Source organism: Coccinella septempunctata, chromosome 9 (genome assembly GCF_907165205.1).
Source record: "Coccinella septempunctata chromosome 9, icCocSept1.1, whole genome shotgun sequence".
Classification (NCBI taxonomy): Eukaryota; Metazoa; Arthropoda; class Insecta; order Coleoptera; family Coccinellidae; genus Coccinella; species Coccinella septempunctata.
In genome coordinates, this window is record NC_058197.1 from 7,612,435 (window position 1) to 7,623,623 (window position 11,189).

An 11,189-nucleotide genomic window follows, 5' to 3' on the forward strand; every position below is an offset into this window, starting at 1 on the left:
ATGGTTGACAACTTAACCTTGAGAACCTCTGTTATCTGTGAACAGGTCAGAGATGACAAGAGGAAGGATAAATATAAATTGCATTGTAATCCAAAACAGAATGAATCTAAAGATGTATTAACTTCTGTTACGGTGAGCAAATTTCATTTAATCTCGTAATGAAGTCATTCTCTCAACATTTGTAATTTCGACACATAGACCTAATAATTATATATTATCAGAGTTGTCTCTGTATATTTTTATTAGGTCTATGTTTAGACATCTATATACGTATGTAAATATTGCTCGACCTACCTTCTCTGAGCTTATCGCCTAAATCTTTTCTGGTATTTCAGTATTTTGAACAACTTCTAGAAAGATTATTTTTCTGAATCTGCAGTATCTTTTAGAAACTAACGGAGCAACTTTATTTTTCTAAAAAAATTAACAGTAAGTAACTGTTATTGATAGTACGTTCATGCAATATTTTTATAGAAGATAAAAAATACTAGTAGGAAATCTGAACTGTCAACTATGCTTTTGTTAAATTGTTATCTCGTAGGAATGTTGTCTAAATAACCATGGGTAACATCACGTAACTCTGAACTTGGTATCTTTCATCTTGAAGATATAAACATTTTTGGATGTCGGTTTCTAAAGAGAAAAATCAATATAAATTTTTTTTTAAATCCTCACAGATTGATTGTATGAAGTTTTTCCAAGTTGTGATATTTAAAGTTGCGATGTCTTTCAGAAAGCATTTGTATCATCCCATAATAAAAATATTTTGGTTTGCTAGAGTTTCCCTTCAATTTTTATTATTACATTTCAATAAGAGAAGAGGTAGAACCTACAATATTCTCAGTAAACAAAACGTATAATGATTAAAGGAAAACCCAATAATCTTGAATGAATTGTCATGTCTCAAGTTCCAGGCCACTCATTTGTAATAATTTACAATTACTTGATATTTGACAATGGTCAATAGATCAATGGATCTACGTATATTCAAGATGTATTATTCAGGGGCAAAAGAATTTTTCTCAGTACCAACTGAGACTATTCTATCGTGGATTCTGAGCAAGGTTTCAATCTCATTTGACCTTAGTGCATTACAACTTCTACCTCAATGGAGCATAACAATTTTCAATATCAAACAATAATGTGTATGCGATACAGTTTTGGCATACAATTTGGAACACATATATAGAAGAGCTTACGGAAAAACCCTTTCTCTCCCTGAGTGTCATTGTTAATGGAGCTGTTAGGAAATAAACTGAAGAATTCGGTATTGAAGGGCATCTCACACAGCAAAAATTGATCCTTTCCTTGAAGAGAAAGAAAATACAGGGAGTCTTCCCCAACCTGAAAATTTCATCTGAAATAGAAAAAAAAAAACAAAAGCAGGAAAATGTAAGATAATAAAAATCAGTTCAATATGTCAAACGGACCTAAAATTCATAACTCGATTCAAAAAATATTCGAAAACTGCATGTATAGCCTTAAAATCATCCTGAAATTTATGAATGGGACAATGTTTATCCAGATGATTTGAATATTATACTCCTAGTTGTAAATACAATTCAATTCCTAACAATTATTTTGACAGGAGGTAACTCATCAAAATAAATCATTTCACCAATTCAAGATAACATCACCCCTTTGCATTTGAAAGGAATTCAGTGAAATTGCAAATACAGGTCTGATTATTCCCAAGAGAGGCAGTTAGATCAGATGATTTAGTAGGTTACACGACTTGTTGATTGCTTTCCCTTTCGAGAATTTGTCACTTATGCCTCATATTTATTGAACTATCGAACTCTTCCAATTTATGGTCAGTACAAGCAAAATGATACCGCAGCAAGCTGATTGTACAGATTGCCAAAATTTGTGATACCTGAACTACAACTTTTTGACCCAATGAGATAGATAAAAATGAATGGCATGTTAGGGTTGTATTCTTTCGAGAATCTGATAATGCCATCAATGGCATGAAATAAAGACATTAAGCAGACACTTTTTTATAGTGATCCATTGGCGTACTCTGATTTTTTTCAAGAGGTTTTGTTGCTGAGCTATAATGTAAGGTTTTGTTTTATCTTAGGGAAGCAATAATAGTTTGAAATGTCATAGAAAGAATAATCCTTTTTTTCCACAAAAAAAAAATATTTAAATATTTTATACATCGCCCTCATTCATTCAGATATCATGATAAATATAGTTTGTGAAATTACAAGTATTGACTAGGCTGAATCCCTGAATAATATGCCTCTAGGCATGGTGTAATATTATAATCTGGGGGGGGGAGAGAAGATATTTTGAACTTCTTGTTATAGTCCAGCAATTAAACCTCTTGAAAAAAATCAGTGTAGGTAAGCAACTAGATAGCTATTAAAAAAGTGTATAATGTTTTAATTTCAACATCCTAGCACCAACAGACACGGAGATAATGATCAATTTTGAAATCGTCCAAATTTTCATGTTGGCCTATAACTCGAAAACAAAAGAAGCTAGAGTAATGCAGTTGATGGCATTATCAGTAAGGTTATCGTAAAAGGTGGGTTGAAATATTGTAGTTCTGTACGCAGAAGGATATCCGATACATACGTCGAAACACCTGCAACATCTCCAATGGCAGATATCGAGAAAGAACTGAAAATAGTCAAGGATGAACAAACAGCACACAAAGTATGAAAGAGTCTACAGTCATAGACCGCTGACTGAACTCAGTGCCAGTCTGGGAAAGTCGGTGACAGCATTTCAGGCAGAAATCTTCGCCATTGATCTATGCTCCAGTCATTTGCTTAACATTGGTTGGGCGGGTAGGTCAATAAAAATCCTAACGGATAGTCAAGCTGCGATTAAATCTCTCGCAGCAGACAAATGCAACTCGGCACAGGTATTTGAATGCAGATCTAAACTCTCCAAATTGGGAAGTTTAAACAGACTGCAACTGATTTGGGTACCTGGACACTCTGGCTTCAGAGGCAACGATGTATCGGATGCTCTAGCCAGAGAAGGCGCAACATCAACGCTTATTGGCCCGGAACCTAGTATAGGAATTTCCAATTCCTTGATCAGGGACCGGAACAACAGCTGGATAAGGCAAAAGGTCCTGGAGTACTGGCGCAACCGTCCTGGACTGCGTCACTCGCACAGGGCTAATTCAGTGCCTCCCAGCCCATACACCAGTCGTTGGCTAGGATTTTCTAGAACAAATCTGAGATCTATAATGGCGGCTTTCACAGGACATAGTAGACTCAGAGCCCATCTTAAAAAGCTTAGCATCGTCAATGACCCGCTCTGCAGACTCTGCTTAGAGGAGGACGAAACGATTGAGCATATACTCTGTGACTGCCCGGCGGCAGACAGGGTCAGACATGGAGTATTCGGTTCTCCGATCCTAGAGGAACTCAAGAATCTCTCCCCCTCCGACATCATCTCCTTTTTGGGCAGGATGGGACTGGAGAGAGAGAGATCTAGCTCTACGAGCTTGCCTGTGTGCTACAATAGATCGCTTGTTCGCAGTGGCAGGTTTGGTTTATCCGTCCAACACACCCAGTAATCAGTAAAGTATGGAAGACACTGTCTTTGAATAAAGAAAAGTATTTCTTTATTCAATGGAGTCAAAAACAAATTTAAACCTACTACTATCAAAGGGTACAAGCATATTGCAATTGGAAGTTTAAACCTTTTTTCTTCTTCCTCTTGAATTAGGACGGAGTCCTGTCATTTCTGTCATCTGCCTTCTTATAACATTGATGTCCAGCTGTCATACCAACTGGTTGTCTTCTTCCTGGTTTTTGCGTTTTTGGGTTATTCTCTCTTCAACGAAATATCCAAGCCTAGTTAAATGATATATTTCCCCAATAGGTTGATAGGGCGCAGTGGTCCAATCTTTCGGCATGCACTCTCCCCTTATCTAAATCCTTGCGATTTCTTCCTTTAGGGTGATTTGAAAACCTTGGTGTATCATGAGGGAAAGATGGAGACTGTAGAAGAATGGAGACATCGAAAAAAAAAGTGCTTGTGAAGTCATTCTTGAACAAACTGATATTATCGTTGATGCATGCAGTCACTAATTACTATGATGCCGGTCAAGATGCATATGCAACTATTGGTGAGAAATTTAAACAACTTCTGTGAATAATCTTCTTCATGAATAAAAACGGCTGAACCAATTATATTAATTTCTTCTTCGAAACCTTGCCGTTGTAGAAGGTTGAAACGGAAGAAAAATTCGGGAGAGTTGCTTGGAGAACTGTCAGAATCAAGAAAACTGAACGAAATTTGAATTTCGCACGCAAGTATGTTGGGCATTTTTCCCTTTAAGAGTGACTGACACTTGCTGACAGAAATGGTTTATTTTGATGAGATCTACCACCTGTTGAAAATAAATCCTCCTATTTGAAAACACCTTCTCTTAGAATAAACCAGAAATGAAGTATATCATAAATCTTTTCTATGGAGAATAACGGCTGAACCTGCGAACTTCTATAGTGAAAAGTAATTTGAGAAAAAGATTGAGAGTTTGTGTAAGGAATAGCGACGGACGGAATGTACGTCACTACAGAACAACCCTACGTTAGATTTTTGAATCATGCGCATTATGACGTGGTCCCACGTCACGTCACAGTAATCTGTAGGTACCTTTAGGCGAAGTCAATAGTAAGGAGAGTGAGGGATAGCACTAGCAGCGGCACTGGTAAGGTTAAGCAGGTAGCTTTCTTCTTTTCGGTTAAACTTTATCGGAACAACCAGTAACAGAGTTGGTACTCTTAAGTTGGAGCAATGATTCAACACATAATTGATTTAATAAATAAGACGCTTTGAGTTCGATATGTTGTATTTATAAACCTGAAGTTTATTATTTACTAAATTAATCAATACGTACGGGTTACTTTCAACTGGAACACATCAGAAGAATCAGGAAATGATCATACTCTAGCAAAAAATATAAATAGATGCTGAGAAAAAAACTTGTTTTTGATTAACTGTTTTGTTTATCCTTCAAAATGTAGATTTCTATCAACGTTATATTTGCGTTTAAAATAAAGGCATACTTCCTACAGAATGAACATTATTCCTATTTTCCATGTTTGCTTCGATGTAGTGCATTGAAGTGTTATGATAATTTTCCTACGCATACAGGGTATGTATGAGATCCAGTAATTAGGAGACTAAGAAAAAGTTTATATTTTTATGAAATAACTTTGAAAAAGTCACATTTGGGGAAGATAATCTAATTATTTTCCAATTTTCTGCCACCGCATTAGCGGCATCTAGATTTGACGCAAGTTAAAAGGTGAAAAAGTTGTTTGCGGAGAAACGAAATATACTGATTTTTTGTGGTCTTTCAAAAATTGTAAATAAAATTTTAAAATATTGATATGTAAGGTATCTGCTTAGCTATATATCTATATATCAACTATAATATTTTTTTAAATCGAACATGGAATAAGATTTTCGTTATTATTGTTGTACACTTCACTGTGGACAAGAATATATGGACGGACCAAATATTAGAAAAATGTGCAGGGTGGCTCATAAGTTATCATTAATCGAATAAATCTGGTAATCAATTGAATCACCCTGTATCTTTATAAAAAAGGATGATAAATCTATAGAATATGGGTTATTTAGAAGCCCCTGGATGTCCTCTATCTATCTTGTTTGTATGCGCATTTACCAATGCCAATGAATCACCTTGTATATTCCAAAAATATGGCCGATTATTAGGTTGTTGAATAGCGCAAAACTTACATTTCCCGATATTTTCAAAATAGTGTACTTGTTTTTTACTTTTGAAACATTTTCAGGTCAGCACCTTTTCTTTTAGAAACAACTAATTGACGACTTTAGTCATGGCTATACTTCAAGACAATAATAGATTATGTAAGTTACCCTTTTAAATTATTGGAATTCCAAAATATTGAACATTAGGTGTATGCAGTACCTTGTTCCCTCTAATCATTTAAATGTTACTACCAAAGAGTGTCAACAAGAGATCTGGAATATGAACCTGAAATGGGGAGATGCTACGCGCCAGAAATACTGCTGATAGATTAACTACAGTCGAACGAGAAATCGTTCAATCGCTCAGTCGAATTGACAGTTGCGAACAGAACGCACATCTGCTTTCGTTCTCTGCCACTAAACCAAGAAACAGTCAAGTGCATTGAAACCCAACAGGCTAAAATGAGTGAATCCTCTTGTTGATATACTCTTAGTACTACTCCATAGTTATTCCCTGCGTATGGGCTAGTAGTTCGAATCAATGGACGTGTCCACCACAGAATACTAATAGTCACACACACTCTCAGGGTAATGTCAGACGGAGCGTTTTTGACCTAGACGTTTCACGAGAGTAAACACATATCGGTGAGTCATGTCAATGGGTTTCAAACGGACCATATCAGACGTAGCGGAATGAAACGACAAGCGTTTAAAACCGACTCGATGGATCGTCGGACCATAATACGCCTTGATTTGTCTGTGTCAACCTATTCCTGAGTAAACAAACACCAAACCCGAGAAACCGAAGATTATGACATGTGATACCGGGCATGTCCAATGGACGAGCCCAAGGTTTCCCAACGATGAAAGTTTGGGAAACAAAGAAGAAGAATGCGCCTTTCGTTTAATCATCAGTGGACAAGTCAGACGCGGCGTTTATATCGTTTTGTTCACTATCTCACACCGCCTTGTATTTTGGATATTAACCGTTTATAAAAGCTGTATTCGGGTTCGGCTTTCAGACAGTCCGAGAATGGTTCTAGAACTGCGCAGAGGATTTTATACTAGGGCGCAACAGTTTTGCGCAGTTTTAGAACAATTCTTGGACCGTCCAAAAGCCGAACCCGAATACAGCCAAAAATCGACCCGTCTGACAACGACCAAATGAACGCTACCGTGAAACGTCTCGGTTAAAACCGCTATGGGGTAGTTCCGATATTCCCGCACAGTACTGTCAGTATTTCCAGAGACGATGTCTATTGGCCCAGTCGATCGAGTTCTATTGTTATTCGAATGCGGGCCAGTAACACCAGCAATATCGGAACTCGCCCTATGTGTGACATTCCCCTTATTCGTCCCCTACCTCATTTTCAAGTCGAGTAGGTGGAAGACCGTTTTTCGCTGTTTGAACATTTTGTTAACACGAAAACGCTATGGTTACATGATTGATTTTGGCTGTTTCTGGTACTTCTGCACTAGATAGGTAAAAACTTTGAAAGGAGTCCCGGTCTCGCTTTTCGTGAAAACCGAAATTGCTATCCGCAATAGATTCATGTAATGGTGTTTTTTTTTAGAGATCCTTTTAAAGATGGAGATGGATGATAATGATGCTACCTCAGCGATGGAGGTGGAGCAGACACTTCTGCATCAGTTTAGTTGCCTGGGAACAACTGATCGCGACGACTTGGTGAATCAACTGCAGAGGCTTTTAGGTGAGAAGAAAAGTATATGAGGTTAGCGATTAAATCCCAATGATAAAAAAGTGGAGAGGTGTACCATTATACACTGCGCAAAAAAATTAACGCACATTCTGAAAATCTCAATTTTTATGAAAGTTAACTCTACATTGACTTTGTAACTTATTTTTTATGTTCTCTCGGGAAGGTTTTGAACGAAACAAGACACATGAAAGGAAGAAAAATTCAGGATTTCGGCGAATCTTATGTGAAAGAAGAGAAATGAACAATTTTCAAAATACTGAAATGCTGATAAGTGATTTAATACTTGGTATTTCCACCCCTTGGTTAATTACAGCTCGGCAACGACGGTTCATACTCAAAATGAGTGATCTTAAAATGTTCTGATCTAATCCTTCCCAGATTTCTCCGAGTTGGATTCCTAAGTCATTAAGAGTAGCTGGATGATTTTCTGAACTTCTCAGCCTTCTATTGAGGTTGTCCCAAACCTGCTCAATCGGATTGAGATCTGGACTTCTTGCTGGCCATTCCATTCGAGAGACTTCGACCTCTTCAAGGTACTCCTGAACGATGCGCGCACGATGGGGTCTGGCATTATCGTCCATAAAAATGAAATTTTCACCAATGTATCGGGCAAATGGCCTTCTAGCTCTTCAAGAATGTTCCTTATATACTTATCAGCATTCATAGCTCCATTATCAACGACCACTAGGTCTGTGCGAGCAAGCATACCATAATCGATCTTTCCCCTAAACCAGTAGTATTCAGGAATTTGCACTGAGCATATCTTTCATGTGGACGTCTGTATACAAGGGAACGTCGATCACAATGGTAGAGGCAGAATCTAGACTCATCTGTGAAGAGAACTCTTTCCCAATCGGCCTCTTCCCAATGGATATGCTCTCTCGCAAAATCCAAACGCGCCCTTCGATGGGCTGGGGTAAGAGATGGGCCTCTTTCCGCGACACATATTCTCTGAGGCGATTTCTTATTGTCTGAGTGCTAATTTGCACCTCATGAGTTTGCTCAAGCTGAATTTGAAGGAGGCAAGCGGTTGAAAACCGTTCTCTCAACGAAGAAACTCTCGAGTAACGTTTTTGAATGGCAGTTGTTACCTGTGGTCTACCCTGTCCTGGTCTTCGGACATTCATACCTGTCTCCCTGAATCGCTGCAACATTCTGGACACACTTGTATGGGAAACTCCAAACCTTTCTGCAATTCTTGTGTATGTCGCAAACTTCTTCTTCTCGCAAAACTACCGCTTGGGCACATTCCTCTTGGGTCAAATTGCGTGTTTCCCGTTGCATAGCGATCGAGTGTAGAAAATCAAACGAAAGAAACACTATTGATCACTAGAATTGATCGAGAACAACTGATTTTAGAATGGAGCCAATACATTCAAAATCTGATAATATCATCTTTTTTTATTCCTGCTGGGAAAAAACATCTGTATTGAAGAAAACCGTTGAAAGTGGATAACATATGCATGCATAATTCTGATGAAACTAATTATCATTGAGAACACCTTCAGTTTTAGAATAAATTTAAGATTTCCATAATGTGCGTTAATTTTTTGCGCAGTGTATATTCTTTTCAAGATACAGCATGAAAAAAAAAACGCACATTATTCATACCTTGAGTATTAACTGTTTTGCATAAAACTGTTTACAGGTTGATTTTCATTTTGAATTACATAACTTGTGAAATATGTAAAATTGAGGAGTTAAGCGTGTCCAAGGAAGTATTCAAAAAGTTTGTTTTTAATCACTTCATCAATTTGATTTCAGGCAAGGATATCAACTATTCGACTGCATCGTTTTTCTTGGACATGAACAACTGGAACTTACAAGGCGCCATCTGTTCGTATCTGGACGCAGAATCGCAGTGTCCGCTACCGCGCATGACCCTGATCAGCGAACCAGAGAGCAGCACCAGAAAGATACTAGAACCCCACACCAAGTTCGAACATGTTTGGACGATAAGCAATACTGGATCAGATAAATGGCCGCCGGGTTGCTACGCCGAGCAGTGTCAACCGCCAGTTGGATTGAATCGCCCGGGAAGGATACAGGTGCCTTGTTTGACGCCCGGTTCAAGTTATCGTTTAGTGGTGGACTTTGTCGCCCCCGAAAAGTCCGCTATTTATCAGTCGAAGTGGAGGTTGTGCGTATCAGACGGCACGTATTTTGGGGAAACGATGTGGGTGATTGTCGAGGTGGATGAGGAACGCACGTCCAGACTAGCTAAAGAACTGGAAGCGTTGAGGTCTTTGGGTAACAGGATAGTTGACTCTTCGGACTGCCCGAATCCCTTCGATGTGAACAATAAACAAGGACTGTGATTTAGAAGTGAACATTCTGTGATCTGGAGAGGCATATTCTAGGCGAAGACAAACTTTTGTGATGAAGTGATGTACAAATTTATTTTCGTGAAAGATAATTGTTAGGTTTCAAAAATTCTTATTAAACTTTGATATTGGAATTTTTTTTGGGAATAGATTACTGAATAAGATATTGATTGAAGTTCAGTTCAAAATTTGATTAATGCGACATAAAAACCAAAAACTCCCAGTATTAATGAATTCTCTAGAAATAATTTCTAGGAATATTCCTAGAAATTCTTTCTGGGGAGTCGAACGCCCATAACTCGAACTTTGAGGGCTTAAAAAGTTCGAGTTGTAGAGAGTACTAGTTGAAAAAATACAACATAAAAGAAAAACATTTTATTGCAACACTAGGTGTACCAACTTGTTTTGAAGGACGAATTTTTCTGGAAGAAATTTTCCATTTCCATACAGTAACAACCTCCTTGATGAGAAGAAAACACTCCTCAAAATAAGAGAAGGTGGGATTTTCGGTCACAGGAACAAATAAAACCAGTTGATCGCTAGGCGACAACAAAATATCCCTTTAGAAACACATGTTGTCACGAGGCCAATAATATTAATAATAATTTTATTTGAAAAGGATAATGAGAACAGGCCTTAACAGCAAGAATCTGATAAAAGCTATTAATACCTACGCTTGCACGGCGCTGAGCTACTCATTCGGTATCATCTCTTGGACCACCACCGATTTATCAGCCTAACAGAGAAAAATAAGGACGATGCTGACTAAACACAATAAACATCACCCCAAAAGCTCAATAGAACGGACCGAGGTGCCACGACATCTTGGGGGTAGAGGAATTGTTGATTTGTCCAACCGTATGTCCCAGGAAATTGAAGGACTTCGAAAATATTTTGTGAGCAAGGCTGCTTCATCAGAACTCCGTCAAGTAGTTTGTGTTGCTGATAGTTCTACACCGTTAGAGCTACAGCAGGACCACTCGGAAACCGTCGAACACTCTGCAGAAAGTAAAATGCAGAAACTGATTGGCAAACCTTTGCATGGGAGGCACCAGAACGAGGTCAACCATGATTACGTCGACATATCTGCGTCGAACTACTGGTTGACTTCTGGAAAGGTTGTTTCCTGACACAGAGGGCTTCATGCTCGCCATCCAGGATCAGGTGATTCCAACAAGGAACTACATGAAATATATCGCCACGGATGCCTGAGTGGCGGATGATAGCTGTCGTTATGGCTGTGCGATACATGAAGCTATCCACCACATCACCGGGGGATGTCAGAAGTTTGCGGGCACGGAATACATGATGCCATTGCCAAGATTCTTCACCAAGAATTGGCACTAAAACACCAACTTCTAAGTTCGAAAAAGGTTTCTTATTACAATTACCATCCAGATGCTGTATTGGAAAATGAACATCACAAGCT

General features: G+C 38.3%; 1 protein-coding gene across 2 annotated transcripts; it reads left to right on the forward strand.

Moving 5' to 3' along the window:
* Nucleotides 1-9,924, forward strand: LOC123320772 (protein ILRUN). Of its 2 annotated transcripts, XM_044908197.1 has the most exons (4): nt 1-132; nt 5,799-5,874; nt 7,290-7,427; nt 9,201-9,924. In XM_044908197.1, the coding sequence occupies exons 3-4, from the start codon at nt 7,304-7,306 to the stop codon at nt 9,752-9,754; spliced, it is 678 nt and encodes a 225-aa protein (XP_044764132.1). In that variant the 5' UTR covers nt 1-132; nt 5,799-5,874; nt 7,290-7,303; the 3' UTR covers nt 9,755-9,924. The 2 variants fall into 2 exon arrangements, with proteins under 2 accessions (XP_044764132.1, XP_044764133.1); XM_044908198.1 differs by lacking the exon at nt 5,799-5,874 and having other exon boundaries at nt 110-132.
* Nucleotides 9,925-11,189: the final 1,265 nt, after the last annotated feature.

Coding starts and splice junctions, on each gene's coding strand:
- LOC123320772 (XM_044908197.1), top strand. CDS start 7,304: ATGGAGATGGATGATAATGATGCTACCTCAGCGATGGAGGTGGAGCAG. Junction 7,428..9,200: donor TCAACTGCAGAGGCTTTTAG/GTGAGAAGAAAA, acceptor ATTTGATTTCAG/GCAAGGATATCAACTATTCG.